The sequence below is a fragment of the Ammospiza caudacuta genome, chromosome 5, assembly GCF_027887145.1.
Source record: "Ammospiza caudacuta isolate bAmmCau1 chromosome 5, bAmmCau1.pri, whole genome shotgun sequence".
Lineage (NCBI taxonomy): Eukaryota > Metazoa > Chordata > Aves > Passeriformes > Passerellidae > Ammospiza > Ammospiza caudacuta.
The window spans coordinates 43542195-43570043 of record NC_080597.1 but is presented as its reverse complement, the minus strand read 5'-3'; the positions used below and the strand labels follow the sequence as shown (position 1 = coordinate 43570043).

Below are 27849 nucleotides of genomic sequence, written 5' to 3'. Positions count from 1 at the left end.
TGTTTTGGGGAGTAGCAAAATCTACATCACAAATTTTGACACATTACAGCTGAAGGAAGAGGAACAGCGTGCAAGACAAGATACATTCTTCAAGGAAAGATGCTTGTCCAGCAGTTTGCTTCATGTGATTGAACTGAGCCTGTAAGGATTCATGGATAATATGAACAGGAATAGATCTGAATAAAGCAAATCTGCATACATGGTAACCAGTAGCTCTTTTACTTTTTTATGTTGCTTAACTGTTTTATTTGAGGGAAACCTGTGTGATTTAAACCTTATAGCTTTTGCAACTTTATTACTGGTTATATACATTTGGCAATTATAATGTGCAAGCAATTGAAAAAAGTCAAGTAAATGCTTGTTTTTATAGTAGTTTGTTCATGTTAAACTGTTCATATAATGTCTGTACACAGCACCACTGATTACAGTAGATGTAGTGTTGTAATAAACTGTTTAATGGGGCTGATGTGTAAAGCTGTTCAAGTTATTTGATGTTTACACCTCAGGGAAAGTCATGTGTTCAGCAATATTTAAAGATAATGTTACAATGAAAACATTGATGCTGTCTTCAGAAACATCGCAATAGTTCTTGCCTATGCCTCAGCCTAATCTTGGATTCAGCGAGTTAAACATACTAATGTTGCGCTCTCCCACTCAATTTTGATACAAAAATAGGTGGTTAAGTGAAACCTTTAATTCTGTTTTGCTTTTTAGCAGTGTTTACCTAGGTGGCTTGTGAATTTGCTAATTGACTTATAAAACTGTAAAAACTGCAGCTCTCTGTAGTTGGTTGTTCTGAGGTGAAATAGTCCCAGGTCTGTGATTTTTAGCCCACTGAAATTTTTATCTCTTATACAGCCTTGATCCTGATTGACACTAGAGTTAATATAAACTTAAACTGTTCATATGAACTTAAACTGCCCATAATAAGGGGTAGAAAGGTTAGGTTTAAAACACCCCAAATCCTGCAGTTGTTTACAGTTTTATAGTAATAGTGCTTGTGTGTGTTCCCTGTCCACCCCCAAGACCGTAGCAGTCTGTACATAGTTGTATACATAGAAATGTGCCAGAAGAAACAAGATGTTACCATTTTTATGACTTCATGGGTTTGGTATTTTCTTAATACTTTGGGGTTTATTCACACGTGCATATAAAAGAGAAGGTACATTTGTATGTCCTTGTTCACCAGTGGGCAATATTTAAAATGTCTTTAGCAAAAAATGGCACTGATTAAATTTGTCAGATGAGGTTTTGTAAATTTACCTAAAAACAAATTAATGGAGCACTCAGTGAAAGTAGGCGTCAAATTAAAGAATTTGTTTTAAATTTCATCAAGTGTCAAATGCAAGCAAATTTCATAAAAGCTGCAAAAGATTAATTTCAGTCAGCCTTGCACAAAGGCTCGCGTTTAGTCTATTGTAAAATGTTATGTAACAGACACACTCTTGGAGTTGTCACTCGTTCAAATAGCTGCACTTAATGTTTTAAGTTAAGTTTCAAGACCTCAGATGGCTTTAAGAGGCAACTCTTAGAAGCCTCTTGATTTCTTTTTTACCAATTTTGAAGATTTTACAGCTGACTTAAAATGTTACCCTGTTCAGGAAAGCATTTAAATCTGTTTGGTTTTCCAGAGCGTATAAAGCATGTGCTTATATTTCATAGATTTCAAGAAATGTAAACATATGCTTTAAGTGTTGTATTTGCATATGTGAGTGATTTTTATGCTTTACTGAGTTGGGGCCAGTAGCTTCTGCAACTGCTAAAGTTTTGCATAAGCCTGAAATGCTCTAATATTTTTGGCACCTACTATTGAACCAGGTTTCCTGCAGCCAGGTTGATGCTGTTGCACTTGGCTACAGCTTCAGACTCGCCCCTTTTTCTTTTTTTCTTAAACTGTGTACCTCAGTTCCTCACGCATGGGATCACTGGTTTTAATTGAATTATTTGCTTCTGAGAAGATATTTCACGTCTTTGTTTAATCCTGTTTGAAAATGAAAACTGCCTTTAAATATTTTGTAAAAATGAAAGTTGTATCAAGCAAGTCATGAATCACTTCTTGCTTTTTTTGTGAATAGGTATTGGTTACAAACAGTACTGTTGTAACTTCGTTTTCTTTACTTAAAAACATTGTTTACTACTGTGTGTAATAACTTTAAGGAAGAAATTACCTGCCTGTAGCAGTTAAATGGGGAATAGCTAATACTGGAAAAGCAGCAGGTAAGTAGTGTTCCATTGCGTAGATATATGAAATTTTAAAATAAAAGTAACGTTTACAAGCATTTTATGTAGGAGCTGATATTTTAGTCCACATTGAAATAGATTTGAGACTGTTGCTCTTTTTACATAGATTGTCATTTCTCACTCACATATTTCCATTGCTGGCAATGGAAATAGCAGGGAGAGAATAGCAGGGGGTAAATAATGTAAGTTAAACAGAATGACCATTGTGACCTGAGAGATGAGATCCCTGTATGAAGCCCATTATTTCTGCCTATTCTCCAGATTCTTAGTTTTAACAGATAAATGTACTGTGTTGCATTTTAGGTAATACTCTCTTGTTGTAGTGAGCTTCCTTTGTTAGATTTTTTTTTTTTATAAAACAAAAAAGTGTACAGAAAAAATCCAAAGACCCTGATAAACACCAAAAAGGAATATGCCTAATGTACATCATGTGTAACTGGATCTGTAGTAGAATTTTTACCAAGTCTTGGTTTACTAAAGGTTCCTGCAATTTTCTGTACACGTGCAGGAAATGGCAGTTTGGAAAGTTGCTGAATGGTGGTGATGCCGTGATGGCTACTGCTGTTTAATATTCATTCAGTTGTATTTCATCTCCTTTTGCTGATGAAAGGATGAAATCATCTCTGAGGAAATACTTAATTTTTTTCAAATATTGAGTTTATAAGTAACATTGAAAATATTATCTAAAGGCTATGTCCTTTATCTTGAAAGACAAAACTAACAAGTAGTGACTTAGGGGTGGTGGTGCTTTACCAACAGATTTTGTTTTGATGGTTTATTTTTTAGAAGTAGAGGGTGGTTTTTTTAAAGTAAAATTTTTACAGGATTATGCATTTTGACAGGTCAAAGTACTTAAGAAGAACAACATAGCATTTTGGAAACTGTACAGTCTTTCTTTTTTCCCTCATTCCTTTTTTGCTTTCTGTGCCAATATTTTTTGTTCTGATGGCATTTTGGAAAATGTTTGTCAGAACTTCAGATTTTTATTTACAGTGTGGCTTATAAGCTAGGATAGCTGTTGTTTTTTGTGTTAAACAAGATATTTTTATTAAGTTTAGACATTAGCTTTTTTCTTTATGGACTGAGTACTTTCTTGTTTTGTTCCTTTGAAATTGGTGAGGCTTAGTTTTTTTAACTGTATTTTTTTACCTGATTGTTTAGTTGCATACACAAACCCTTGTAAATGGTTTTTTTTCCTAGTTGTATGTGGATAATTGGAGATTTAAATGTTGTATATACTTGTCATCTGTGTTTCTAGTAAAATACATGGCATTCTTTGTAGAAATACCTAATTCCTGATTTTCTTTCCTTATCCACTTGCTCTTTGTGTACAGGTTAAACAGACATTGCTCCCATTTTTATTTATAGAATTTTATACATAGCCTGTTAAAATTGTCTTTGGTTCTTGTGTGAACTGAGATACAGCCTTAAATTTCCTGATACAATGCTCGTTAAGATACTGTCAGTCATGTAGATTTAAATATAAAACATGCACATTTAGGACTGGTACTCTTCAGAGATCTGAGACACTAAATTGCTTCTGCATTGAAACTCTTCAAGATTTTAGAGAAGGAAAGTGCAGGCCAGTGTCTATATAAAAATATGAATTAATTTGAATTCTTTCTAAAATAAGGATTGTAATATAGAAAAGAAACAATGTGGATTCAGTTGAGATTCAAATTATTTTGGTAATTAACTGCACAGGTCTTGAACATAATGGTTGCAGCATGCTGATGAATCATGATGTTTATGCAGAAATACTGTCTCTTGCAATTATGATGCTTTGCAATTAATACTTCGGACTAGCTTGGGGTGGATGGGGGTGTTGAGTTGGGGTTTTCTTGGTTTTGTACTTGTTTTGCCTTCCTCCCCTTTCTTCCCCATACCCTATTAAGGTCTGACATCCCATGTATTTTTAGATTTCCATTTAGCTATAGAGGATAAATTTACTAAGGAGCAGTTTGGGGTATAGAAGCTTATCAGTTTGATGTTCGTGTGGGATTTGTTTTCCCCCATGTTGGACAAAATGCAATAAAGCTCCTTATTCCATTTATATATAATACGTTTGTTAATTCATGAACCCTTTCTGTAGCCCCAGTGATTGCAGTGGGTTCTGGGATGATGCATATGCCTGTGCTTAAATCTTCAAAATACACTAATTTTACAGAAGTCTCTTGAAAATAGTAAACATATACTTTTGATCCTGATGGAGTGGAGCATTTAAGTTGTAAAAATTCCTATCTATTCGTACCATGTAATGTGATTTTTACATAATTTCAGTAATTTAGAGTATATTCAATAGACTTCAGCCTCACCCTCTTGTACACAGTATTTTGTAATAGAAAATGTTTTAAACTGTGCATATTATTATCACATTATGAAACAGACATTCCTTTGATCTTCATATGTAAGAAAATGAGGAATGTGTGTGCTTTTATAAATATAAGTGGTTGCAAATTCATATTCCTTACTACTGCAGTTGTCCTTTTTTAAAATAATAAAGAAAGGAAAAAAAAAAAAAAGCCAAGTGTTTTGAAGGTGAAATACATTCCTATTTGGTATACTCTAACATTTTTATGATGATTACCAGCACTGCTGACTTTCTAAACAAAAGGCTGTATTGTCTTCCTGTACCATTCCATTTCCTGGTTCCTGCTTTGCACAAGGATATATGAGTAAATATTCAAGAAATGGTTTGAAATACAGGAGGGGGTTGTCCAAGGTGGAATGCAGAATTGCATTGCAAAATATAAGGAAATGGATGCCTGTCAGAATGCCTGACTCCAAAGGATTTTATATATATAGTAAACAGTTCCCTGATGCTGGCAGGCCAAAGAGTCTGTTGAATACTGCAGTTTTTGGAGACCTCTATTTCTCTGCAAGGTAAGATGGTATCCTAGCAAATGTGGATTTCAATACATTTTCAGCAGAGGTACTTAAATAATCTGTAAATTTAGGGATAATTACATTTTTTTAGATGTTATACTTGAAATATTGCACAACTTTTAGCTTTCATAGGTTTCTTTTTTTCAGCCTTTAGGAGACTGTTAAGCAATTTGCTGTCCAACTTTTGTGTTGGTCTTAAACTGCAATAGTAGTTTACCTTGTATTGAAGAAATAAAGACCATTTTTATATTAAAAAATACTTCTGTCTGTCTTCATTTCAGCTTGTCTAATTTCTTCGCAATTCTCATTATTGCCAGACTTCTCAAATTTTCAGACATTAAAACTTGGAGGGTGGACATTCTAAGATACTTACAGCTAGATTCTGTGCTGTAATTACTTCTGAATCTAGAAATAGTTTATACTAGCTCTTATCCTTATCTGGACTTTTTAGAGTTTACAACCAGTGAGTAGTGCAGACTTTTTTTTAAGCTAACCTTATTTTTCTGTAAAATACAGTGCCCCCACATGAAGTCTTTTAACTAAAGGGAATAAAATAAGCATGTACATAAAGCAATTTCAGTCTCTTAAAATTACATTTTCAGACTCCAACATCAGTATAGTAATGTTTGGAGCTGTGGACTTTCTCTTTTTGCTTTGACTTTACCTGGCAAATGTTAATCATTGCAGAGCATGTGAGTGTTAAACAGCGGCTGTAAAACAGCTGTATGGCGGGTTGAATTGCTGTCAGCTCATTTCGTGCCAAATACTGGTTTGGTACTAGTGACAGTAACCATCCTCTGATGATTTAAAACTACTCTTGATACTGGGGTTACATGGGCAAATATTTTAACTGTTAAAGCAGAACATTGTGTTACATAAAACACATCACTGTGTTACAAACACAAAGCCACTTGATTGCTGTACTGTGCCATTCTAGTGGTGAACCTCCATATTCATAATACTTGTCAAAGTTCATTCACTCTGGCACAAAACAAGCTAGATCCATTGTACCATCTTAGATTACTGGTATCATTTTCTATGCTGTTGGCTCCACCTTTGGCATGTGATGAGCCTCTGCCATTTGACAGTGGTAAGATTATGTGAGAACGCTGGTGTTCCTGTCAGAAAAAAATCAGAGTTTCAAAAAAAAAAGGTAAAAAATTTAATCTAATTGGCTTGGAAGAACAAACATTCATGACTGTGTTTAAACCCAATGTGGAACTGTACAGGTCTCTTTAGAGAAAACAAAATGTTCATTAGAAAATTAACCTGAATTTCTTGGGGCATCACTCCAAACTGACAGTAATGGAAAGAGCATTCACTTGCTCTAAAGGGCTCAGACATTATTTGTCCAAATAGCAAACCATAGGATAGCAAAGCCAGCTTGGCCACTGAGTTTACTGTACTGTGTCAGAATTCACTGTAACAACCTGAGTTCTTAATGTGATTATGTGTTGTAGCCTGGTTTCGACAACCATGTGAAAATTTGGACAGAGATGGAAGTGGTGTTGGGCTGTGGCTGGTGGGGTTAGGGGACTCCAGGCTTTCCTCTGGGTTAAGAGCAGAGGGGGAAATCATTGTGAACTCTTGATTCTGAAAGTATCTTCCTGCAATTTTCCTCCAGGTTAGGTGTTGAAGTGAAGGGAGACGACCCATCTTTGTTGATCAGCATCGTCTCCGATTTATTGATCAAATCAGTCACCTTTTATAATAGTGTTAATTAACTTCATGCATATTGCAAAATCCGAGCTCACGATAGGTTACAGAGAAAACTCTAACCCCTCCTTTTGTTTACAATACCCGTGGTTGTTTATTGAAACCAAAATTAGTGTTCTCACTGTGATATGAAAAGTTCTCAAAACCTTCATATCTGTTCCCAGAGCAGCCAAGGACTGTTATGAGAAGACTGTCTGAGAATCCTGCTGTTTATAGAAAAGGTGCCTGAGAACCTAGTTATTTACAAAATCAAGCCTGGGAACTGCTGCTTTACAACTGCCTTTTACTTTTCCATCAGCTGTATACTTTCATGGCCTCTTCTTTAAGCCATGTTTGAACCAGGCTCTCCATAGTTAGGGTGTTCAGCAGTTCCTATTGCTGAAACGTGACACAAGTGTAAAGCATCCTGTCCCCCAAAACATGGGATGTATACTCTAAGATAAACACAGTGAGGATTCAGTAGTACGTGGATGAGTTCACTGTGGAGGTGTTCAAGCGTAGGTCAGCTAACCAGGACGCGGGACCATCAAGGTATGCTTTGAAATGGTATTGGAGAATGGGGAAAGTAATGTAACTAGTATGGGGTTTGTTTGCTTCCATGAGAGTTCTCTAGGGAAAATATCCTTTGAGTTGTAGACATAGAAATAATTTGATTATGCTGACTAGGAAAATGTTCTTGCTTAATTCTGCTTGTAAGAAGCTTCCCTCCAACTTCTTTCAGGATCTTCTTAATAACTGCTGCAGATTGAAAGTCCCAGAGACCTAGATGAGCTGGTGGGAGAGATCCTGGTGGAATCCAGGCTTCAGATTATTGTCCTTGCTTGTTTCTCTCTGACTGGAGAGTCCCCAATGCTTAGCAATGTGGAATCTGGTGCAGAAGCCTCCTCTTTGCCACCTCAGCAAAGAGAGTTAATTCTTCCCATCTGTTACATCCTCTGACAGTTGGAAGCAAAATAAAAATACCAAAAACCCAAAATCACCCGCACCAGGATAAACCTGTTCCTGAACATGGCAGCAGTTAGCAGAGTAACCTCACTGTGTGGCCCTTACATTGACTGTTAGTTATGTGGGAGGAGAGGGAGGTGGAAGGCATTTGTGAGGTTTGGCAGGGGAGCCTAAAATAGTTCTGTGAGCCCTCTGTTGTTACACTAACAGCATTCGAAGGGAGACTACTGGATTGTAGAAACTTTTTCTGTGAGGAAGCTCTGCAGTTCCTGTGCATTCCTGCTAAGGGTTTTGCATCCCAGGCAGTTCTACAGATGTTTTTACAGAAAGAAGTCTTCCCTTTTGCTGCTGCAACTCTTCTGCACCAGCCTCACTGAAAGCACTACTGAAGTTTCTTCTCTTGCAAAGCTGGTATTTTGCTTTGTTTACTGTCAGTACAGGAGTTACTGATCAGAGAGAGGCTTTAGTTTTAAAAACTTGTCTCTATGGAAGTGAGACATATTGAGCACCTTCAGGGAAACAGGCACTGAGCAAGGAGTTGGAAGTGTCTTTTTTAACCCTTGTTTTGGCTGGAAAGAGATGCTCAGGTTTGGAGTATTAGTGCTGTTCTCTGTGTTAATTTTCTCCTGGTTCATCATTCAGACAGTTTAATAATACTGCAGCTTGTCCAGGAAAATGGTAAGCTGCAAAAGAGGAGCAGCAGAAAGCAAATCAGACACCCAAATAAACAGAGCGGTCTATGAAGCTAGAAAAGGTACGTTTGTCCAGTGCAGACTGAGTAAAGGAAGACAGAGGTATGTGTGTAGTTCATGATCACAAAGATGCCTTTTTTACAAACATTATTACATGAAGTTCGGGTGCAGGCACCCGAGTGTCTGTACCCCAAAATTCTGGACGACTAAAACAAATCACAACACACAAGGTGAGGAAAAACTGGTTTAATAATTTAGGGGCCAGGACCTCTGTTTTGCATTGGGATTTAGCTGAGTCCCCTGGAAGGCCTGCAGTATCATGGTCCTCGATATAAAGTAGTCAATTGAGAAAGTTTTGCCCAGTTAGCATTTTTGTAAAGATAACCTCCTGGTCAGCATCGCACATGTGTTAAAGGAATATAGTCTGCACACTCAACACTTCTGACAACGGCTTTAGCACATCCTAAAGTTCTTAAAGCATGATACTACTTTCTGCATGTATCTTGACTAACAACAGAGATTACTCCAGACATAGTGAAGAATTTATTACTTAATGCACATTCATGTTCTATGAGTATAGGTAAGGCTGCAGCTGCTCAGGAGACTTCGTTACACAATAGATGGACAGATGAACTGGAACTGCATAAAAAGGAAAACTTACCTGTCACATTGATTTTTTAGCTATTTTATCTCTTGGAAGATACAAAAACAAGTGATGGCTTCTATAAAATGTAAGTAAATGGCTGGGAATGGGGAGATGATAAGCCTGCTCTGCATCCAGGAAAAGTAACTTGGTGGGAGATGTACAAAAGAGACAACAGAGACCAAAGTGAGAGCAAGGTGGGAATATATTTCCTTCTTAGCCTGGGGGAGAAAGGAGGGTTTTGTGAAAGGTGCAGAAGCTGTGCTGTGGAGTGACAGCTGGGGAATGAAGCACATTTGTCAAGGATGTTGCAAGCTTGAGAGATGTGGTGCTGTCCTTGGGATGAGTGAGGGTGTAGGGCTCTTCTGTTCAGCTCTTCTGCTGGACAGATTTTTAATGACTAAGTTTGAGCCTGAAGTGAATCAGAGAAGTGACACAGTGTAACATAATGTGTAATATTATAGAAAACAGATGCAGATCAGCTCATGCTCTTAATGCTGAAGCATAAAAGTGTATGGTGTTCAAGGAACTGATCAAAAATATGCTAGCTTTTTTCTCCATTCTTTCTGTTCCTTGAGAGAGTGTGAAAAACAAATGCAGCCCAGTAGAAACAGAGCTCTTTGCTGCAGATAGAAGATTGCTATTCTTTTCAATTAATTCAATCTGAACCTGTTTATGCATCTCTTGTGAACAATTTGCAGAAAATTTTTAGCACTTTGCTTCCCATCGTACTGCTGGAAGTCTTGTAAATCCTGTGCACTTGGTGTAAGTGGGAAGTAAAATTAATTTCTTTGCAAACAAGGCTTCTCAGCTTTACAGAAAGGACCCAGTGTAAACAGATGGTTTTTAAAATTATATATTGCTGAGCATTTTTTCCAAAACTATTTAATCTACTTAGCACTGGCAATCATTGAGTAGATTTTTTCTTTTATTCGGCATCTTAGTGGTGAAGATAGGCCCCTAGGTGTCCTGTAAGGGTATGTTCAAAATGGTGTAGATGTGATCAAAGGGTGTAAAAGGGCTCTTTCTGCCATCTAGTGGCAACAAAACCCCCACTTTATTCACCTAATTAATAATCTCATTAATTGTGTCTGCATTGTCAGCAGAACGAGGTGTAGTAATCCTCAACTGTCCTAAAATTAAGAAGATAGCAGTCACTTTTTACTCTGCTTTTCCACAAAATAAACAATCTCTATTTTCCTTGCCTTGACATCTCATAAAAAAATCCAAATCCCTGTTTGTTGTCTGAATGCCTTTTGAGTGCACTGTTTTTAAATTTCCTGTGTGTGTTTCCCTATATGATGCACTGCTACTGAAATACTTTAAGGTTTAGAAACCTTTATTTGGTGCTAAGACACTGGGAAAAGATACTGTCCACACAGGGAGATAAAATGTTGCCTGTAGTGGAATGCATCTCTAAAACCCTTCTGAAGAAGGGTGGATTCCCCTGTGGAGCAGGCAGCATTTGCCTCTGAAGGAGCAGTGACCTCTATGGAGCTGCTGCATTTCAGAATGGTTACCCTTATACTTAAATCTGATTTCTGAGGCTTGCTGGTGTCCCATTTCCCTGTAGCCATTTACTTCTTTTGACAGGCAGCTACCTTTGCCACCTTTTACAATCTGCAGCCTGTGCTTCTCTTAAAAAATATATGGCTCTGCTTGGATGTGTTATAGCTCCACACTGGTGGGAGGGGATAGAAAAGGAGACCATTCATGCCAAACAGAATCCTTCTTCATGGGTCAAGTTGTAAGGAACTTGTCTCCCGCCTCAAAAAGTTAATTGGAGCCTTTATGTAACTAAAACTGCAGTTCTCACTTTCCTGAAAGTGATTTAGGCTGGATTCTTTGCAAGATGAAGCATAGCCCCTACTTTCTCCAAGACCTGTAGTGTAAGGGTATTGAAAATGGTGAATAGTGTAGAATGGCTAACAGAACCCTGCAGAAGATACTGTTAAAAATAATGTCTAAGGTGTTTGGTGGGTTCTTTTTTTGAGTACATAAAGTACTCAAAGAGGCCAATGTTTTATCAACAGCTCTTAAAAGCTGCATTTTGAGCCTCTCTATGTAAGAGTAAATTCTCTATAAGATTAAAGCTATCTGCTTGCTGGCTTCCATCTCAGCAGGAGTCCAGGAAAATTTTCCTGGTGTTAATTTCACAGTGCTAACAGTATGATACTTCAGAAAATAAACTTCTCATGTCAGATTCCTACTGTGCCTCTCCTCTTAATTCCTGGTTATCCCCAGCCTGTTCCATTTAGTTATGTAATTTATCATATTTTAAAATTAGTTTTATGCCTTTTACTCAAAAAGAATTTAGAAATAAAATTTTAACCCCTACTATATAATCTCCTTTTTTTTGGTTATAATTACAGCAATAGCTAGTTCAGATTTTTAATTGAGGGGCACTTGGGTACATTACTGAAGAAGGGAAGGTTCCTAAAAATGCAACTTTATTTAGGGGATAAAGTAGCAACTTGCCAAAACCACGTTACTATCAAATTAAATTAATAGTCTGTTAAAACAGGGTTAGTGAGAGAGATGATGGTATACCATTCCTTGCTATAGCCAGGTTTGTAGCCAGGTGCTCCCTCCAGCAGCACTTGATCCTTGGGACAGGTGGTCTCTTTGCCCACACAGTTTGTCCTTCCCAGGATTGGAAGAAGTTTGAGGAAAACCTCACGTGACACTTCTGCAAGGTCAACTCCTATGAGATTGTGTGTAATCCCCTTACAAAGAATAAAAATATAACCAACTCTTTTGAACTTGAAAAAAAAAAAGAAAAAAAAAAGAGGAAAATTAAACCTCAGAATTTTGGAATTAAATCTTGGAATGACCTGACCTGGGTAAAGATGCTGAGGAACCTGGTAATTTTGCTGAGAATCTGGAGTTGGAAGTTGTTCTTTATTTATTTGTTGTGTATGCCAGTATCACAGTGTTGTGTGTGCCATCTAAGGACAGCTGGCAGGTAAAGGGCTCAGTTCTGAGGAGCAGCCAGCTCCCAGTATGTGGCTCTTTCCTTTCACACCAGTAGCATATGAACAAACTTCACCTAAGCCGCACGCTTGGACACAGGCTGGGCTCAACAGTTACAGCATGGAGGCACATCATGTACAGCAGCTCCCAAAACCAGCTTGCTAGAAGCAGATTTCAGCACTTAAATTCTTCAGGGTGCTGCAGCCCTTTGCTACAGCCGGGACCCTGCTTAACGTGGCCTAGTTCAAACAATCCCATCCATCTCCAGTCTTTCCTATGTCATCTTGTTATGCAGATTCTTCTCATTCCACATGTTCTAACAAAGGTTTTCCTCCACAGTCACAATCTGACTCTGAAATTCAGTAAGTGTGTTGAAACTTTCTGCATTTGAGATGATTTCCTTTATTTCAGTTGCCACAGGGTACATGTCCAGTGCCAGTTTCTCCAGTTCTGCCACTTCGTTTCTTAAATGTGCTTCCATCTTGGTAATAACATTCAGGCCTGTGAATGTTTAGATAATAAATCCATTAACCATTCTTTTGGTGAACAAACCTTTGTATCAGGTTTAAAAAAGGAATTTAATTATTTCAATCAACCTATATCTCTACGATTGGCCATACTTAGAGTAAAAATAGGTTGGGAATGGTGTGGGTGTGTTTTAGCCTTCCATTGCAAGGCCACACAAGAAAGCAAAATAGCAAGAAAGACTGGAAAATGCTGCCTGAGATATGAAGCTCAGTCTTGTCCTGGGGCAGGCATCTGCATCATTTAAGTTCTTCCTTGCTTTATCTTAAAATCTCATAGGGTCTGTCTGGGGTGTTTGCTCCTGCACTTCTTGCAGGATGAGTATCCTGCTCCTCCCATGCTCCAGGGGTTACAAAAGCAAATTGCTGCCTGAGTTGTTTCTTGGTTAGTTTATATTAATCTCATTTTTGTGTTGATACTACTCAGCCTCTTGTTATTTCCCTTCCCATATTACTTAACCCCCAACCCCCTAAGGCATTTGCAACAGCTAGTTAATATTTTCTCTACCTTTATTTTGACAAATTTGTTTAAGGAGGCTCTAGCCTTCTTTAGGGCACATGGTGTTGACACCAATTTGCCCTGTTCTTGTGTATTAGCCTTCCAGGTTTTTTTTTTTTTCCTATCAGATGAGATGAAACACTAGGTATTAAGAAATTTTCTGCTATGAGGGTGGTAAGGTACTGGAATGGGTTACCCAGAGAAGTTCTGGATGCCCCAGCCCTGGAAGTGTTCAAGGCCAAGATGCGTGGGACTCTGAGTAGGCTGCTCTGGTGGAAGGTGTCCCTGCCCACAGCAGGGGCGAGGGCAAGATTGACATGGTCTTTAAGGCTCCTCCCAACCCATGTTAGTATAGACTTGTAACAGAAAAGTGCACTCTTTTCCAGATGGGGACTTAACAGGGTTTATATGATAGCTTCTGATGGAGTTTTTGATGCTCTTAAATCCCGTTCTCTTTCTGACACATTAACAAAGGTTGGTTACTCCTCTGTCCTTAAAAACTAAAGCAGAAATGGTCGAGAGGAAAAGGTTTCTTTAGATCAGGAACTGCACCATTCCCCTTCTTGTTCATCTTGTTATTGGAATAAAGAGTCTTCCACAGAAGCCAATTAGAAGTTAGATTAACCTCAGAAAATTTTTCTTTGAAGACAGAGCTTGAGCACTTGTAAAAGACTGGCCCAGCTGCCAGTCTTGCCAACTTGCTTTAATGAAAACAGCTGTAACATTTCAGAGCTGAGCAGTGCTGTTCACACAATCTAGTTCATACAAGCAAGAGGGTAGGAAATTTTACCTTCTGGGAGAGGGCTAAGCATGATGTTCACTGTGTTCTTGTCTACCAGGAGTCCCAGCATGTCACAGGCATTGGATGGCCACGGGAGGGGCGGGGGGATGCTCTGGAAGATGGTTTGCAGGCAGGGTCTGGCTGCTGCTCCCCAGAAGAGTCCAGCGAGCTCTCCAGTCCATCACGGGGACAGACAGAGCTGTGCTGACCAGAGGGTGCAGTTGAGGCACGGAGCAGCTCCACAAAGAAACAACAAAGAGTCATCTCCTCAGAGAGCTGCGGTCAGCCTGGAGGAGGCCTCGGAGCAAACTTCCACTACCTACGGGGGCCTGTGAGAGAGCTGGAGGGGGACTTTTTGCAAAGGCATGTAGTGGCAGGCCGAGGGGAATGACTTTAAAACTGAAAGAGGACAGATTTTAAATTGATACTGGGAAGAAATTCTTCCCTGTGAGAAAGAATCCCTGGGGTAGCCGTGGATGCCCCATCACTGGCAGCGTTCCTAAGCCAGGCTGGATGAGGCTTTGAGCCCCCGGTGTAGCGGAAGGTGTCCCTGTGCAGGGCGTGGAACCGGGGCGCCTTTGGGGTCCCGTCCAGGGACGCGTGCCTTTCCCGCGGAGCAGGCCGGGCCGCTCCTGGGCGCTCCGTTCCGCCCCGGCCGGCGGCGGCAGCGGCGCGGCCCCGCCCCGGAAGCCGCGGGGGATGGCGGTCGCGGGGCGGCGGCGGGAGCGGCGGCGGGGCCGGGCGGGGCGGGCGCGGGCGGCGGCGGCGGCGGGCGGCGCCCCCGGGCAATATGTTCAAGAGAATGGCAGAGTTCGGGCCTGACTCCGGCGGCAGGGTGAAGGTGCGGCCCCGGCGGGGCTCGGGCCGCGGGGGGCTGCGCGGTACGGCAGCGCCTCTCAACGCGCCCTGTCCGCTTGTGCTCCTTTCTTTAGGGCGTTACCATCGTGAAGCCGATCGTGTACGGCAACGTCGCGCGGTATTTTGGGAAGAAGAGAGAGGAGGATGGCCACACTCACCAGTGGACGGTGTACGTGAAGCCGTACCGGAACGAGGTACGGCAGAGCCGCTTCCCCGAAAGCCTGCTCCGGCTTTGGAACAGGCGGGCTGGGAAAGCGGGAGCTGCCATCCACGGAAATGTGCAAAACGCCTGTGGATGTGGCACCTGGGCCGTGCCTTAGTGGTGATGGCCTTGGGGTAAGGGTTGCGCTCCGGGATGTTAGAGATCTTTCCCTGCCGAGCAGCACCGGGACGTGGGGGTTTGAAAAGCCGGGATTAGAGGAGAGGGCAGGAGGGTCTTTGGCTGTAAGCTGAAAAAGCACAGAGGCTGGTGGGTTTCCAAAAAGGAAAACCATGGGAAAGGCGTGCTTCCACTTATGTTTTTTGGAGTGATCTTTCCAGTGTAGGGGAAGACTGGAGAACATTCATGGGGATGAAACACTAAAAGAGAACTGTGTGCAAGAACCAATTTTTAGATTTACTGCTTTGCTTTCCTTCTGTGCTTAAAGTCAGAAGAAATACTATTTAAAATCAGAAAGAATGTAGGCGCATAGGATAGATGACTGAATAGTAGCTTGGTGTGCTGAAATAATAATCAGAAATAACAATGTTTCTGTTTTAGGACATGTCTGCATATGTGAAAAAAATTCAATTCAAGTTGCATGAAAGCTACGGTAATCCTTTAAGAGGTGGGTTTTGCATTTCAGCAGTTGTTCCTAGATATGGGCTTTTGTTCCGACATTATCGTGGTGTTAATACCTCTGTGTTGCCTATTGCAGTTGTTACCAAACCACCATATGAAATCACCGAAACAGGCTGGGGTGAATTTGAAATAATCATTAAGATATTTTTCATTGATCCAAATGAAAGACCTGTAAGTACATTGAAGTTTTAAAAAGCTTAAATAATTAATTATGGTGGCCAACAGCTCTAGGAAATTGCTGGACAAAATAAGTCTCATTGTAATAAAAGTCTCTTCTTCTAGAAGATAATTTAAGGATTGGTCACATTTTCTTCTTTCTATGCTACACTCCTGGTATTCATGGCTGCTTTTCCTGTGCTTGGCTTCTCTGACATTTACTAACATGTTTCCACTTATTGCACATTACCTGGGTTGAGCACACACTGAGGATTTCTCTTCCACAGAGCTTCCAAGTTCTAGGATTAAAGTATTTTAATTTTTTTTTTCTGTCAGATGAAAATCAGTTGAAAAAGCAGCAGGGCTACTGCGCTAGCATAAATCTCTGCCTAAGACCAGGTTAAAAAACTCTGTAGTTGTGTAAAGTGCTGGAATTAATTTCTTTCTTTCATTCCTGTGTTTTAGTCATATCTTGTAGGTTTGTTTATTCAGATCTAGTAGGAAAGTTGATTACTCTGTTTTAGGGAAAAGGATGTTTATTTCGGGAAGGATTGAGTTCCTTCTGTCACATGAACAATCCTTTTTTTAGGCCATTTTTTGCTGAATGAGAGTGGAACTGAATTTCATGTTTTTCTGGAATGTGTGGTGATTGGTAACAACGGGTTTCCCGTGCTGTTGGGCTCGGTAGCACCCTGACTTTTATTAATTCCATTCACAGCGTGACCAAGCTGTCCTAAGGTCGGTTGGGTGTTTTTCTTTGCTGCTGTTCTTGGAAGGCTGTTTGGGAGCCTGTCACATCCTTCCTTTCCCGGAGGTCCCAAGGGGAGTCGGGTACTGCTCTGTTCCACCACGGCTCCTGGGCCTGTTTGTGGAAGGGGACAAGCGTGGGCTGTGTGTGCCCTTCCCAGGCCAGGTGGTCAGTGGCTCCTCAGGGCTGCACAGAGGGTTCCAGTCCTCGCCCCACCCTGCCATTTGCAGGGCAAGGATGCAAGAGTAACCCCAGAAAGAGAGATTTCAGTGAAAGGCGATTCACAGCCTCCCTGGTGCTTCATTTTCTCAAGAATAGAGGATAAGGTCACAGAAAGCACTTTCTAACTGATTAATTGAGAAAGTCAGTTTGAATTAAATCACCTATTTGGAAATGGTGGTATTAGTATTTTTTATATACCAGTCCTAAACCACTTTCCCAGACATTTTTAAAGTCTCAAGAGGCCTTTAGATAGTTGGCATGTTTTAAAAGTTAACATTAAATTCAAAGCAATTCTGCTGAAGCTATATGACATTTATGTTTGCATTCCTAAAACATTTTAAAGTCTTATACAATTATTTTGTAAGAACAAATATTACTTGTTGATATGTAGAACAAGTTTTTTATTTCGCTACAATTTTTAAGCTAATAAAATTCTGTCTTTTGAATAGGTAACTTTATATCACTTGCTGAAGCTTTTTCAGTCGGATACCAATGCCATCCTGGGGAAGAAAACTGTAGTTTCTGAATTCTATGATGAAATGGTATGAACATTTCTGATGTAATCCTCACTTTATTTTGAAGAGTATTAGTGATACCATGTATTTTTCTCCTTCATTAGATATTTCAAGATCCTACTGCAATGATGCAGCAGCTGTTAACAACGTCTCGTCAGCTAACACTAGGTGCTTATAAACATGAAACAGAGTGTAAGTTGAAAATTAAAATATTTTAAACTTTAGAAATAACAATAGTTTGATTCGCTTTTAATGTATTTTTTGTGGGGGCTGTAACAGTACGATGGATTTGGATGCTGCAAGAAGGTGGTGATTTTGCATTAAATTTAACTTCAGCTTTTGCAAGGGTAGTAATACCTACCTGAAAACTTAAAGATTTTCTTATCCCTATGGCTCTAAAAAAAATGGAATTAGGAATTACTTGGTATGAAGAGTGATGACATGAACTACACCTAGTCTGACATCTTTGAAATGAATTAAAACAGAGGATAAATGAAGGCCACCTTATGGTACAGTTCTGTTCAGCACTGCAAGCAAAGGTCACACTTGAAGGCCTAAAGTACAGAACAGTTAGTGATGTTTCAGTCAAAGCAGCAACTGTTTGTGAATAAAGAGTAGTGTCTGAAAGCTCTTTTTTCCCTTCTACCTCTTTAACTATGTATGTAGGTAATTTCAGACATACTCCTTAAGTACAGCGTAATGGTTTTTGTGTCCTTTTTATCCATTTTGTTTCCAAATATAAGCAAAAATATTAAGGGAACGAAGGAAACTAAATTAAAGACCCATTGGTTCATAAGTTGTAATGCATTTAGTGATTATTTCTGTTCTGATCTTCTATATTTCATCTGTTATTTGCTTTCTGAGAGTAGAAGATGTAGTATTTATTGAGCCAAAATCCTGCCCTATTGATTACAAACATTAATCCATTGCAGTCCACCCCACCTGGCCTTCTGTTCACCCACCAACAAATGTCATGTAGTTTTTGGCCAGCAGAGCTAAGAATGGTGAGTGATTATGAATTTGAAGCTCTTCAAAGTTAGGGTTGCTATTTGCCTTATGTCTGCTTAGCTCTGTGGATATGTGAGCTACTTGTATTTCCTGCTTCAGTTCAGCCAGACTTGAGGTGGCTTTTTGTTATTGTTACATGATACAGTTTTTGTTTAGAAAATGTTTAATAATATGATGGATAAAAACATCCAAATTTAAACTTTCTTAATTTAAATTTTTTTTATATTTCTCCAGACAGTAGGTAGAAACTTTGTGTGGTTTCTTTGTATAAATACTTCCTTAAGATGTACTAATGAAGCAGATAATATTTACCACTGCCTACAGCTATGTAGTGTATGGGATATGAGTGAAATCCACAGCCTTCATAGACTTGTTGGCTTTACCATCTTTGTCCTAAAACTTGTGAATGTAAAAATAGTAAAAAATAGGTACTTGATGTCAGATATTCATTAAAGCAGGGCAGCATAACTGAAACTTTCAGATCTATTGAATTAAAGTCCAGTGAGAGATAGAAAATGATTACAGTTACATGGAGAAGGAAACCCAGAATGGTGGAGGCTTGAAAGGACCTCTGGGTGCATCGTGTCCCTCCCCTGCCCTAGCAGGGCCACCTACAGCTGGCTCCCCAGGACTGTATCCAGATGCCTTCTAAATGTGTCCAGTGATGGGGATTCCACAACCTTTCTGGGCAATCTGTGCCACCACTTGGTCACTTTCACAGGAAAATTTTCCTGATGTTCACAGGGAACCTCCCATGTTTGTTTGTGCCTGTGGCTTTGCGTGCTGTCACTGGGCACCACGTATTCATAGTTCTCTATAATTTCCCATGTATTTGCTGTCACCATGTCAGATTTTATTTTCTTCACCTAATCTTTAAAAAAAAATGTAGAAAATTATTTTATTAATTGTATAGCTCTCTGCAAAACTGATGGGCTGAGGGATGAATGAGGCTGCAAAACGAACTTTTTTTTTTTTTTTAAATCCAGATTCTTATGTGGATACCATTTTGATTACAAGCATTGAATTTCTAAAGCTAACAGAATCAGATTTTTTTCTTTCCGGACAAATGCTATCCAAATTACTGTTTCAGTTAAAAAAAAAAAAAGGCAAATTTCATGGCACTTAAAATATACTTTTTTTCTTTATCACTGCCACAGTTGCAGATCTTGAAGTAAAAACCAGGGAGAAGCTTGAAGCTGCCAAAAAGAAGACTAGTTTTGAAATTGCTGAGCTTAAAGAAAGACTAAAAGCAAGTCGTGAAACCATCAACTGTTTAAAGAATGAAATCAGAAAACTTGAAGAAGATGATCAGTCTAAGGATATGTGACAGGTGCTGACTTGAGTGTGTACTGAAAATGGAAAGACTTCAGTCATGGAATTGTATGCGTTCTCTTCAGTTCTGTAACTGAGACTATGAGAATTTCACTGACAAATGATTGAAGTTTGTGGCAATCAACTCCATAAATGGAAGAAAAAAGAAAGAATGTATCCTTGTTTTATAGTTAAAATCTGTGGGTACTTAACAATTTTTTTCAAGTGGAAGTGGTCTTGAAGACCAGACTACTTTTTCTTTGAAAACTGCATTTGAGTCGTGTATGAAAACTTTGTATTAAGTCTCGTATTAGTTCAATGTGATTTTACAAAATGCTGGTGTTTACTTTTTTTACTTTTTTTTCTACTGATTGTTTAGACATGCATCTTTAAAGCTAAAAATAAAATATGCAGTTTTTTATTTTAATGGTTTTTGTCCAGCTGTGGGCTTCAACATCTGTAAGGAAGCTACTGTAAGTAGCATACTCTGATTTCAGGCAGAGGTTGAAATAAAAAGGTATGCAAGTTTTTTAAGTCTGGTTACAGAGATTTTTGGCATGTCTCTCTGTTACCAGCACAATGAAAACAGGATTTTAAATATCCACAGGTAAGAGTTTCTAGCCCCAAAGCTGCTTTAACACATACAAATGTACCAATGCTACAGACTATGCTCAGAAGCAGCAAATTATTTCAGTACTGTTTTGCATTTGTACTCTACTACACTCACTTCATCAGATATTGTCTCTGCCACTTCCTCCTCTCACTCTTCCCTGTTCCAGCCTGGTGTCCCTCCCACAAGAGGCAGTCTGCCATTAATTCCTCCAATTGGAGAGCTGCTCACAGGCTACATTTCTTCACAAAGCATCAAGCCCCTCATGGGGTCACAAGTCCTGCCAGCAAACCTGTTCCAGTGTGGGCTCCTTTCCAAGGGGCCACAGGAGCCGGTCCAATGCAGGCTTCCCCCGGGATCACAGTCTCCTTTGGGCATCCCTTTGCTCTGGTAGTGAGCTCTTGGCAGGCTGCAGGTGGATCTCTGCTCCAACACCTGGAGCATCTCCTTTCTCACTGTCCATGGTGCCTGCAGGGCTGTTCCTCACACATTCTCACTCTCTCTGTTCCTGTTCCCCCTGCTCAAGCAGGTTTTGTTTCCCCTTTTTAAATCAAGTAACCTCTTGGGCTCAGCCTTGGCCAGTGGCAGGTCCATCCTGGAGCCGTCTGGCATTGGCTGTGGTGGACACAGGGGAAGCTCCTGGCAGCTCCTCACAGAAGCCACCCCTACAGCCCCCTCACTACCAAAGCCTTGCCACATAATTCTTAAGTCACTTGGAAGAGTTTCCCTGAAAAATCTACCTTATCTCATCAATCCTGTAAGGACAAAGCACTTCTTTCTTCATATTTGAAACAACTGATGATTGATGGGCTTTTACATGGCTTGGTAATGTGAAAGTTTCATCACTCAGTATGTAGACTTAGGGTTTTCATTAAGAACAGCTACTTGGCATTCTTGGTTTATGGTATTATGCATACACATAGGTTGAGGAGCAGCTTGTACTGTGGTATCCAGACAGATCCTTCCTAGCAGTGTAGAATATCCAAATTTGTCAATTTTTGGCTACCTAAGTGCTTTGGTTTCTTTATTCAGTAGCCAATTTCCTTTTAAGCAGCCACTGAAGAAGAATGCCATGTTCAGAGCTGTGCACTGAGAATAAGACTTGCATGAGCCACAGTATGTTGTGCATGCTGAAATAAAAATGGGAATGGAAAGCACAATTTTTGGTGTATACAACATTATTATTTTCATATTTGTCAGTTAAAATAATAGTAATGATGACCAACTCAAATGGAATATTAAGGAGGTTCTGCAGAAGCTGTGACTAACATGAACAGGTCTGCTCAAACAGACTTGAACTGACCAAAAAATAATGGAGATGTACCTTTGGAATCCAACTCTTTGTGGGAGCCTGAAATATTTTTTTTTTGTTTACATCCAATAAACAGCCTAGTTTCCTAGGATACAGGAGCAATGATCTTGGCTCCACTGCTAGTAGCCATCAGCATACTAGACCACTGATGTAATTTCTGCTTGGAGTTAGTGGTCTTTTTTTCTTCAGTTTTTCTTTCAACTTTTTGTAATTTTTTTTTTCTTCTCCTTTGCACTCTCTGCAAAGATCCTAGAAGAGTCATTAGACTCCTCTCTCAAAAATAAGAAAATAGTTCTAATTTGCTAACACAGCTGTCTGCTGAGTAGTCAGTCAATAGACAACAGGAAGAGCACCTTCTGCTTTACAAAGTTCTGTGTTAGGGTCTATGTTTTCATTAGAAAACACTTTTTTCAGGTGCTGAGAAAGCAACTGAGCCCTGTATTAGACAGTAACTAAATTCTGGGAGAAGTTAATGACAATTAATCATAGACTCAGTCACAGACTCTCCTGAGTTGGATGGAACCCACAGGGATTGAATCCAGCTCCTGGCCATGCACAGCCATCCTCAAGAGCTGCATGGATCCCAGCTAGTTGAGAGGTTATGTTTGTTCCCATGTGCTCTGCAGCTGAAAGTTATTGATGCAAACAGCCAGGAGTGTGTGTGTACACAGTAAATTTACAATGTTGATCTTCTAGTGTGTATCATTTTCAAAGTCATTAGAACTGAGATGGAGTGGGGCACCTCAGGACACAGTTGCACTTGACCTCCATTGCCTTGAGGAAAAAGACAAACCCAAATGCTACACTTGGCTTCATTTTTGCAGCCCTACGAAGATGTGATTCCAGAAAAATAGTTCCAATTTGTGCTTGCAGGGTGCAAACTTAAATGCTGTTTATATTGCTGAGACTGACCTTAGACTGTGGCTTCATCCTGAGTTACCATTGGGAAACACAGTTGTGTTTACATCTTGCTTTGCAGAGGAGGAGACAAAAATCTCAATGTGCTATAAGTACAGTTTGATGTCATTGAATTGCACAGGGATTTGTTCAGTTGCCTGCACTAAAGCTTTAGCCACCACTTGAAGTAACCTTTTGCTGGGTAAAGATAAACATGGCTTATCTCAGTTTACATGCTTAATGTTTTGAGTTTTACCAGTGAGCATCAATATCAAGTATACAAAACTATTAATGTCATTGCCACTTCCACTATGAAGACTTAGGCATTTTAAATGTTTTAGGTAAGACAAATTAATACTCATGACAGTAATTTCAGACAATGATTCATTACTCAGTACCCAGTACTATATATCACTAGCCCTTTTCCTACCTAGCTCCATCTCATCTAAGTCAGTTCTTTGGGTTTGGCATGCTGTAGTTTACAGTCAGACTGTGAAGTACTGTAAGGCTGTTGCCCAGGATGTTTCTCACCAGAGTGCCATTATCTGACAGGAGATGTGTAGATCCAGTTAAAGAATTTTTGTAGAGATGGAACTGGAAGAAACATTAAAGCACTGTCTTCATTTTCTTTCTAGACAGATGCTGGTAATTACACCAACCTTTTGCTGCTTATGCATTTCATCCATATAAAATACATCAATGTGTGTTTGTGTCTTAATGAGAATACAGATTTAAGAGCATTTCAGGTTGTTTTCAGACATGATGTTTTCCAAACACCAGGTGGCAGGTATGCCCAAAATATTATCCAGTCTCTACAACAGTTTAATTACTGGGATTTTAGTAGATCTGTGAAATCTTTGGTTAATCTCATTTGCTTTGAGACTTGGTTATCTGATGAGAACGCCTGTATTTGTTTCTGTAGAGGTGACCAAATGATCTCTTGCATGTTAAAGAACTGTTCAGCAGCCTTGCCAACAAATCAAGTGTGCCGTGCCAGGAAGCACAAAATAAAGCATGAGTGTTTAGAATTTTTCTCCATTTGGGAAGGGAAGGAGCTTTCAAAATACAAATCTCTGGGGTTGCTTTTAGTTGTTCTCTTTTTTTTTTTTTTTTTTTTTTCTTTTTCAGGCCAAGATTGTGTGACAATATGAGTGCATGAAACAACTCAGGCACTCTACTGGACTGCATGCTTTGCTTGCACTCAATTGCAGGATTTTACACCAGTAAAAGTAATTACTTTTGTTGTTTTATCAAGTTAATGTTGATAAAGTTAATACACTTCTTTGACTGCTTACTGCTTAATGAATACTACAAATGCACCTTTGGCTTCCAAGTGTGTTGGAACTTTAATTTTCCTGCATAGTGCAGGGAAGAACAGTTTCACTCAAGAGGGGGAAAAAAAGAGAATTGGGATGGCAGAAAAGAATAGCAGCAACGAGAAATTAATGTTATATATATTTAGTTGGGATTTATGTAACATTTGCTTAAGATACATTCCTACTATTTCATTTAAAAATGTTTTAAGCTAGCACATGAAGTCATGTAAGTTTCTAGTGAAACAGTCTTGCCCACGCAAATAGCTAATACATATCCAGAATTAAAATTTACATCTTGATTTTCATTGGAAAAAATCTCTTGAATGTCAGTGATTAGGCCACAAAAATAACTTCATTAATATTGCAATATACAGTATTTGACATACTCTGCCCCTAATAATGACTGTATTTTTAAGGTGTTCAGTTGTTATATTAGGTGTTCATTCCCCCACCCTTGTGGGGAATTCTGTACTTTAGGACAGAAAACCAATTTTATCTGATCTACTACTGACTTCTACTTTGCAAAAGTTTTCATCTGAAGAGACCAATATCTTATTTTCTTCTTAATATCTTAATTCTGCAATGTCAGGCAAATCTCACTTTTTTTTCAGTCTACAAACCAGCATTTTTCAAATTGAACATTTTATTTAACCTCTGATCTAGAATGTTAAAGAAGCATCTCTATGTTTTTAAAATAAGAATTAATCCAGGTTATTTTTGTTTTAATTACTGTCCTGAGTAGAGTGATAACTGTGTTCCACCTAAAGCTCTGTTCAGGTCTCAATCCACCTGAACTTTGAGCAGGTAAAAAGGAGAGTGTTGAGAAGTTATGTTTGAGGAGCTTGCAGTTAACTTTTGATGTTATTTCCTGGTTTCTTTATGGAAGATTATGTAGTAGGTGAAGCATTTACTTGGTAGGCTAAATATTCCTGAGGAAAACTGCAGCACTCAGTTTTAGTCCTTCACCATGAGATCATGAGAGTACTCTGCCGTGCTGCTCCCTCAGTGAGCTGTGGACAGTCAGCCCTGCAGGACTTCTCTGAGACTGGGCAGGGAACAGGCAAGAAAAAGCATAACCTCATGTAGTGGTTAGGGCATTAGAGGAAACAAATGGAATGGTTTTTTTCAAGCTGAAAAAAAAAATCATCTCAGGAAAGAGAAGAATCCTTAGTAAATACATAAGTCTAAATTAGATGGAATTATTTTCCTGTTACCTTTGGAAGTTATAGAACCTTTTAGTGATTGTAGAATAAATATGTGTATATATACATATATTGGACAACTGGAACTGGTTTTTCTTTTCCTTCTTGCTACAGGTTAAGTATGTTTGCATGGTGAAGAAAGACACAGGACTAAACTAGACAGACCGAACTCCAGCACCCACTGCATATTTTTTAAAATGAACCAAGCATCTGCTGCTTTGCAAAGCTTTGTGGCTGCTCTGAATCTTCTTTGCATAGTCCTTAGCAGCAGCAGCCAGGAGGTGCAGTGTTGGATGAAGATCAATGATGGGCATTGCCTGGGACCAGGACAGAAAATCGTGGGCCCTGTCAGAGGGCACGGCTGATTTGGTGTGTGCTCAGCTGCCAGGCCTGCAAGTCACCAGCCACAGGGCTGCTCCTCTTGGGTGGTGCTTTGTACTCCTGGAGTGTCCCACCACTGATGGGTCTGCTAGTGCTGCATCCTGAGAGATTTGCTTGACATTGTTTAGTAGTCGGGAGTCTACAACTTCAAATATCAAACACAGTCTGGCTGAATTTAAACTAAACTGTGTTGGGAGTTTTGCTTGGTTTTTGTTAGTAAATAAGAAATTAGTCCTAGTCCTTGTGCATTTTGCTGAGAACAAAGAAGATACTTTTCTAAGGCTGTGAATTCTTTCTAGTATTCATTTTTCCCTCAGGGGAATGAATAAAAGAGAGAAACAAAATCATTACTTTTTGGAACTGGCTGACAGAGCATGCGTATTTTAAAATGGAAAAGCAGTAAAACTCTTCATGGATTCACTGTCTGAAAATAGTTTGTTCACAGTTTAATCTGACTCCATATGGTACTAAACACTTGCAATTGCTGTGCCTCTGTGTTTGGAGATGGAAATGCTTGGTCCTTCACTAAATAAACCTGACCTTCGATCCCTGTAAAGTGATTGAATTTCAATTGGACCTCTGGTGAATGAAGGTAATAAATCAGTAAATGAAAAAGCCTCATTTTAATAGTAGAAAGGACACTTTAGTAACATTTTATATTTCATGATAATTAAGACTTTACAGGTATTAAGCTAAGGCTTTTGGAAATCTGAAGACGCGCTATGCACAAATTTAAACACAAATTTAAACAAAACACTTGTCAGTTTGTCACCTAGCCATTGCTACTGCAATGTTGCAGTATTGTTGACTTTGCAGTAAAAATATTTTTTGCATTGTATTTTACACATTTGCTAAAAGATTTGCCATCTGTAAGTTCCATCCTCAGTTCTATGCTACAGCTACTTCACCACTCAATAAAAACTGAGAAACAATCTGTAAGACAAAAGCAGTGTAATTTGTTTTGCTGCTGCTGCTGCTGTTGCTTCCTGAGCTTTATCTGACACTGATGCTGTACAGTGCTAGCTTCAGTCTCACTTAAATCTAGAGACAGTTTGTGTGACAGCTCTGAACACATTGTGATCATTGAATAGATGTGCACACTCCAGGCTGTTGAATTTGGTTAGCAGCCATTATATACCTGCATCACGTGTCTCTGGCCTTATGTAAAAATACCCCTAAGAAACCAAAACTCTGGGGCTGAACTTCTATCCTAGTATCCATGATACCAAAAAAATAAAATTTGCTGATCTACTGTATTTTAATAATAATGTTTTGTAAATGCCATGTAATGCTAAATCATTGGTGTTTCACATCAGATTCTTGTTACCATTACAGCTTTGGTTGGAATTTCTGTCTAAAAAAACCCCACCACCACATAAATCAACTCAGTTATTTGGGTTCATTCTGATCTCTTTACTGCTCCATAGTCATACCTGTTTTTTTGAGGACTGACTGTGGTTTACTCTACTGGAGTTAGAACTGCATCCAAACTAACTTCAGTGAAGACACTTCGTAATTGTGAAGCAGAACTGGAAATAACATTCTCATGATCAAAGATTCCTAGAAGCTTTTGTAGTAATTGGAGAATAACAACTATATAAAATGTGTTTGCTTCTCATATTTAAATGAAGCACAAAGATAAAATGCATGAGAGGCATATTAAATGAACACATAGATACTTTATCTGATAAGACCAAAGCAATTGAGTGGGATTTTAATTTAGGCATTTGACTGACTTTGTGAAAAAAGACATGTTTTTGAAGTAATGCTGGCGTTGTTCCACAATATCTGAAAGGTTGACTCAGTTGTGGATTGCTCCACTGGGCTATTCCCTTCACTGATGATATATTATTATTTATATTGTATCCTGAGAATACTGCACATGTAAAATGCACAGGCAGAGTTCCAGGCCTGAAGGCCTGCAATCTGAATGGGCAATAGAGGATGGGTGGTATGATAAATTGCACTTCTTTACTCAAAATGTAAGCAATGTCTTTCAGCTCTAAAATTATACCCTTCATCCACTTTGATCTGAAGAAGCATTCAGTACAGTACAGTTCTCATCCTGTGGCAGCACAACCCAGTCTGACTATAGTGGGTAAGAGAAGCAACTGCTGTCTATGAATTCACCATCTTTAACAAATCAGACTTATTTTTATTTTAAAAGAAGTAGTATTCCAGGAAGTCACTTGCATGAAAAATGTTGCTATGGCTTTAAAAAAGGAGAGATTGAAAAAGAACAAAAATATTCTGAAAATTTGCAATTTGTGGCAAAAAGGATGTTTCAGGGTTGAAGTGGGTGCACGTTTGCTACAGAACTAAGTAGCCTTGAGGAAAAAAAAACCTTAAGAACAAAAACTCTAAGCATCTTGCTTCATACTTTGCCAAAATTTCCATAGCCACCAATTTTGAAAGCAGAACAAAAACCCCAAATACTTCAGGCTGCTTCACAATGGTCTGCACTGACGAGTGGGTTTCATTTAAAACAAGGATATGCAGTCTACCCTGAGCTCTGACACAAAGAGCAACTAATTGAACATCTCAGGAAAGGCCAAGAGTGTGGCAGAGAGAG

The 27849-nt window shown here is 39.2% G+C and overlaps 2 protein-coding genes across 6 annotated transcripts in view; both read left to right on the top strand.

The window, feature by feature from the left end:
• The window catches only part of CPSF6 (cleavage and polyadenylation specific factor 6), a 31819-nt gene extending 26466 nt beyond the window's left edge, over nt 1–5353 (top strand). For all 4 annotated transcript variants that reach the window (XM_058804812.1, XM_058804811.1, XM_058804810.1 and 1 more), the window contains one exon: nt 50–5353. The gene's annotated coding sequence lies outside the window, so the exon portion shown is untranslated. The remainder of the gene's footprint in view (nt 1–49) is intronic.
• A 9293-nt stretch (nt 5354–14646) lies between these two features.
• YEATS4 (YEATS domain containing 4) lies at nt 14647–19986 on the top strand. 2 transcript variants are annotated; one of them, XM_058805543.1, is made up of 7 exons: nt 14647–14741; nt 14833–14952; nt 15519–15585; nt 15676–15770; nt 17175–17267; nt 17345–17432; nt 19406–19986. In XM_058805543.1, the coding sequence occupies exons 1-7, from the start codon at nt 14691–14693 to the stop codon at nt 19573–19575; spliced, it is 684 nt and encodes a 227-aa protein (XP_058661526.1). In that variant the 5' UTR covers nt 14647–14690; the 3' UTR covers nt 19576–19986. The 2 variants fall into 2 exon arrangements, with proteins under 2 accessions (XP_058661526.1, XP_058661528.1); XM_058805545.1 differs by lacking the exon at nt 14647–14741 and having other exon boundaries at nt 14884–15094.
• The last annotated feature ends 7863 nt before the right edge of the window (nt 19987–27849 follow it).

Excerpts from the sequence above, each read along its gene's own strand:
- YEATS4 (XM_058805543.1), top strand. The coding sequence starts at position 14,691 with ATGTTCAAGAGAATGGCAGAGTTCGGGCCTGACTCCGGCGGCAGGGTG. Across the intron at positions 14,742-14,832 it reads ACTCCGGCGGCAGGGTGAAG|GGCGTTACCATCGTGAAGCC; the intron begins GTGCGGCCCCGG and ends TCCTTTCTTTAG. Across the intron at positions 17,268-17,344 it reads CTGAATTCTATGATGAAATG|ATATTTCAAGATCCTACTGC; the intron begins GTATGAACATTT and ends CTCCTTCATTAG.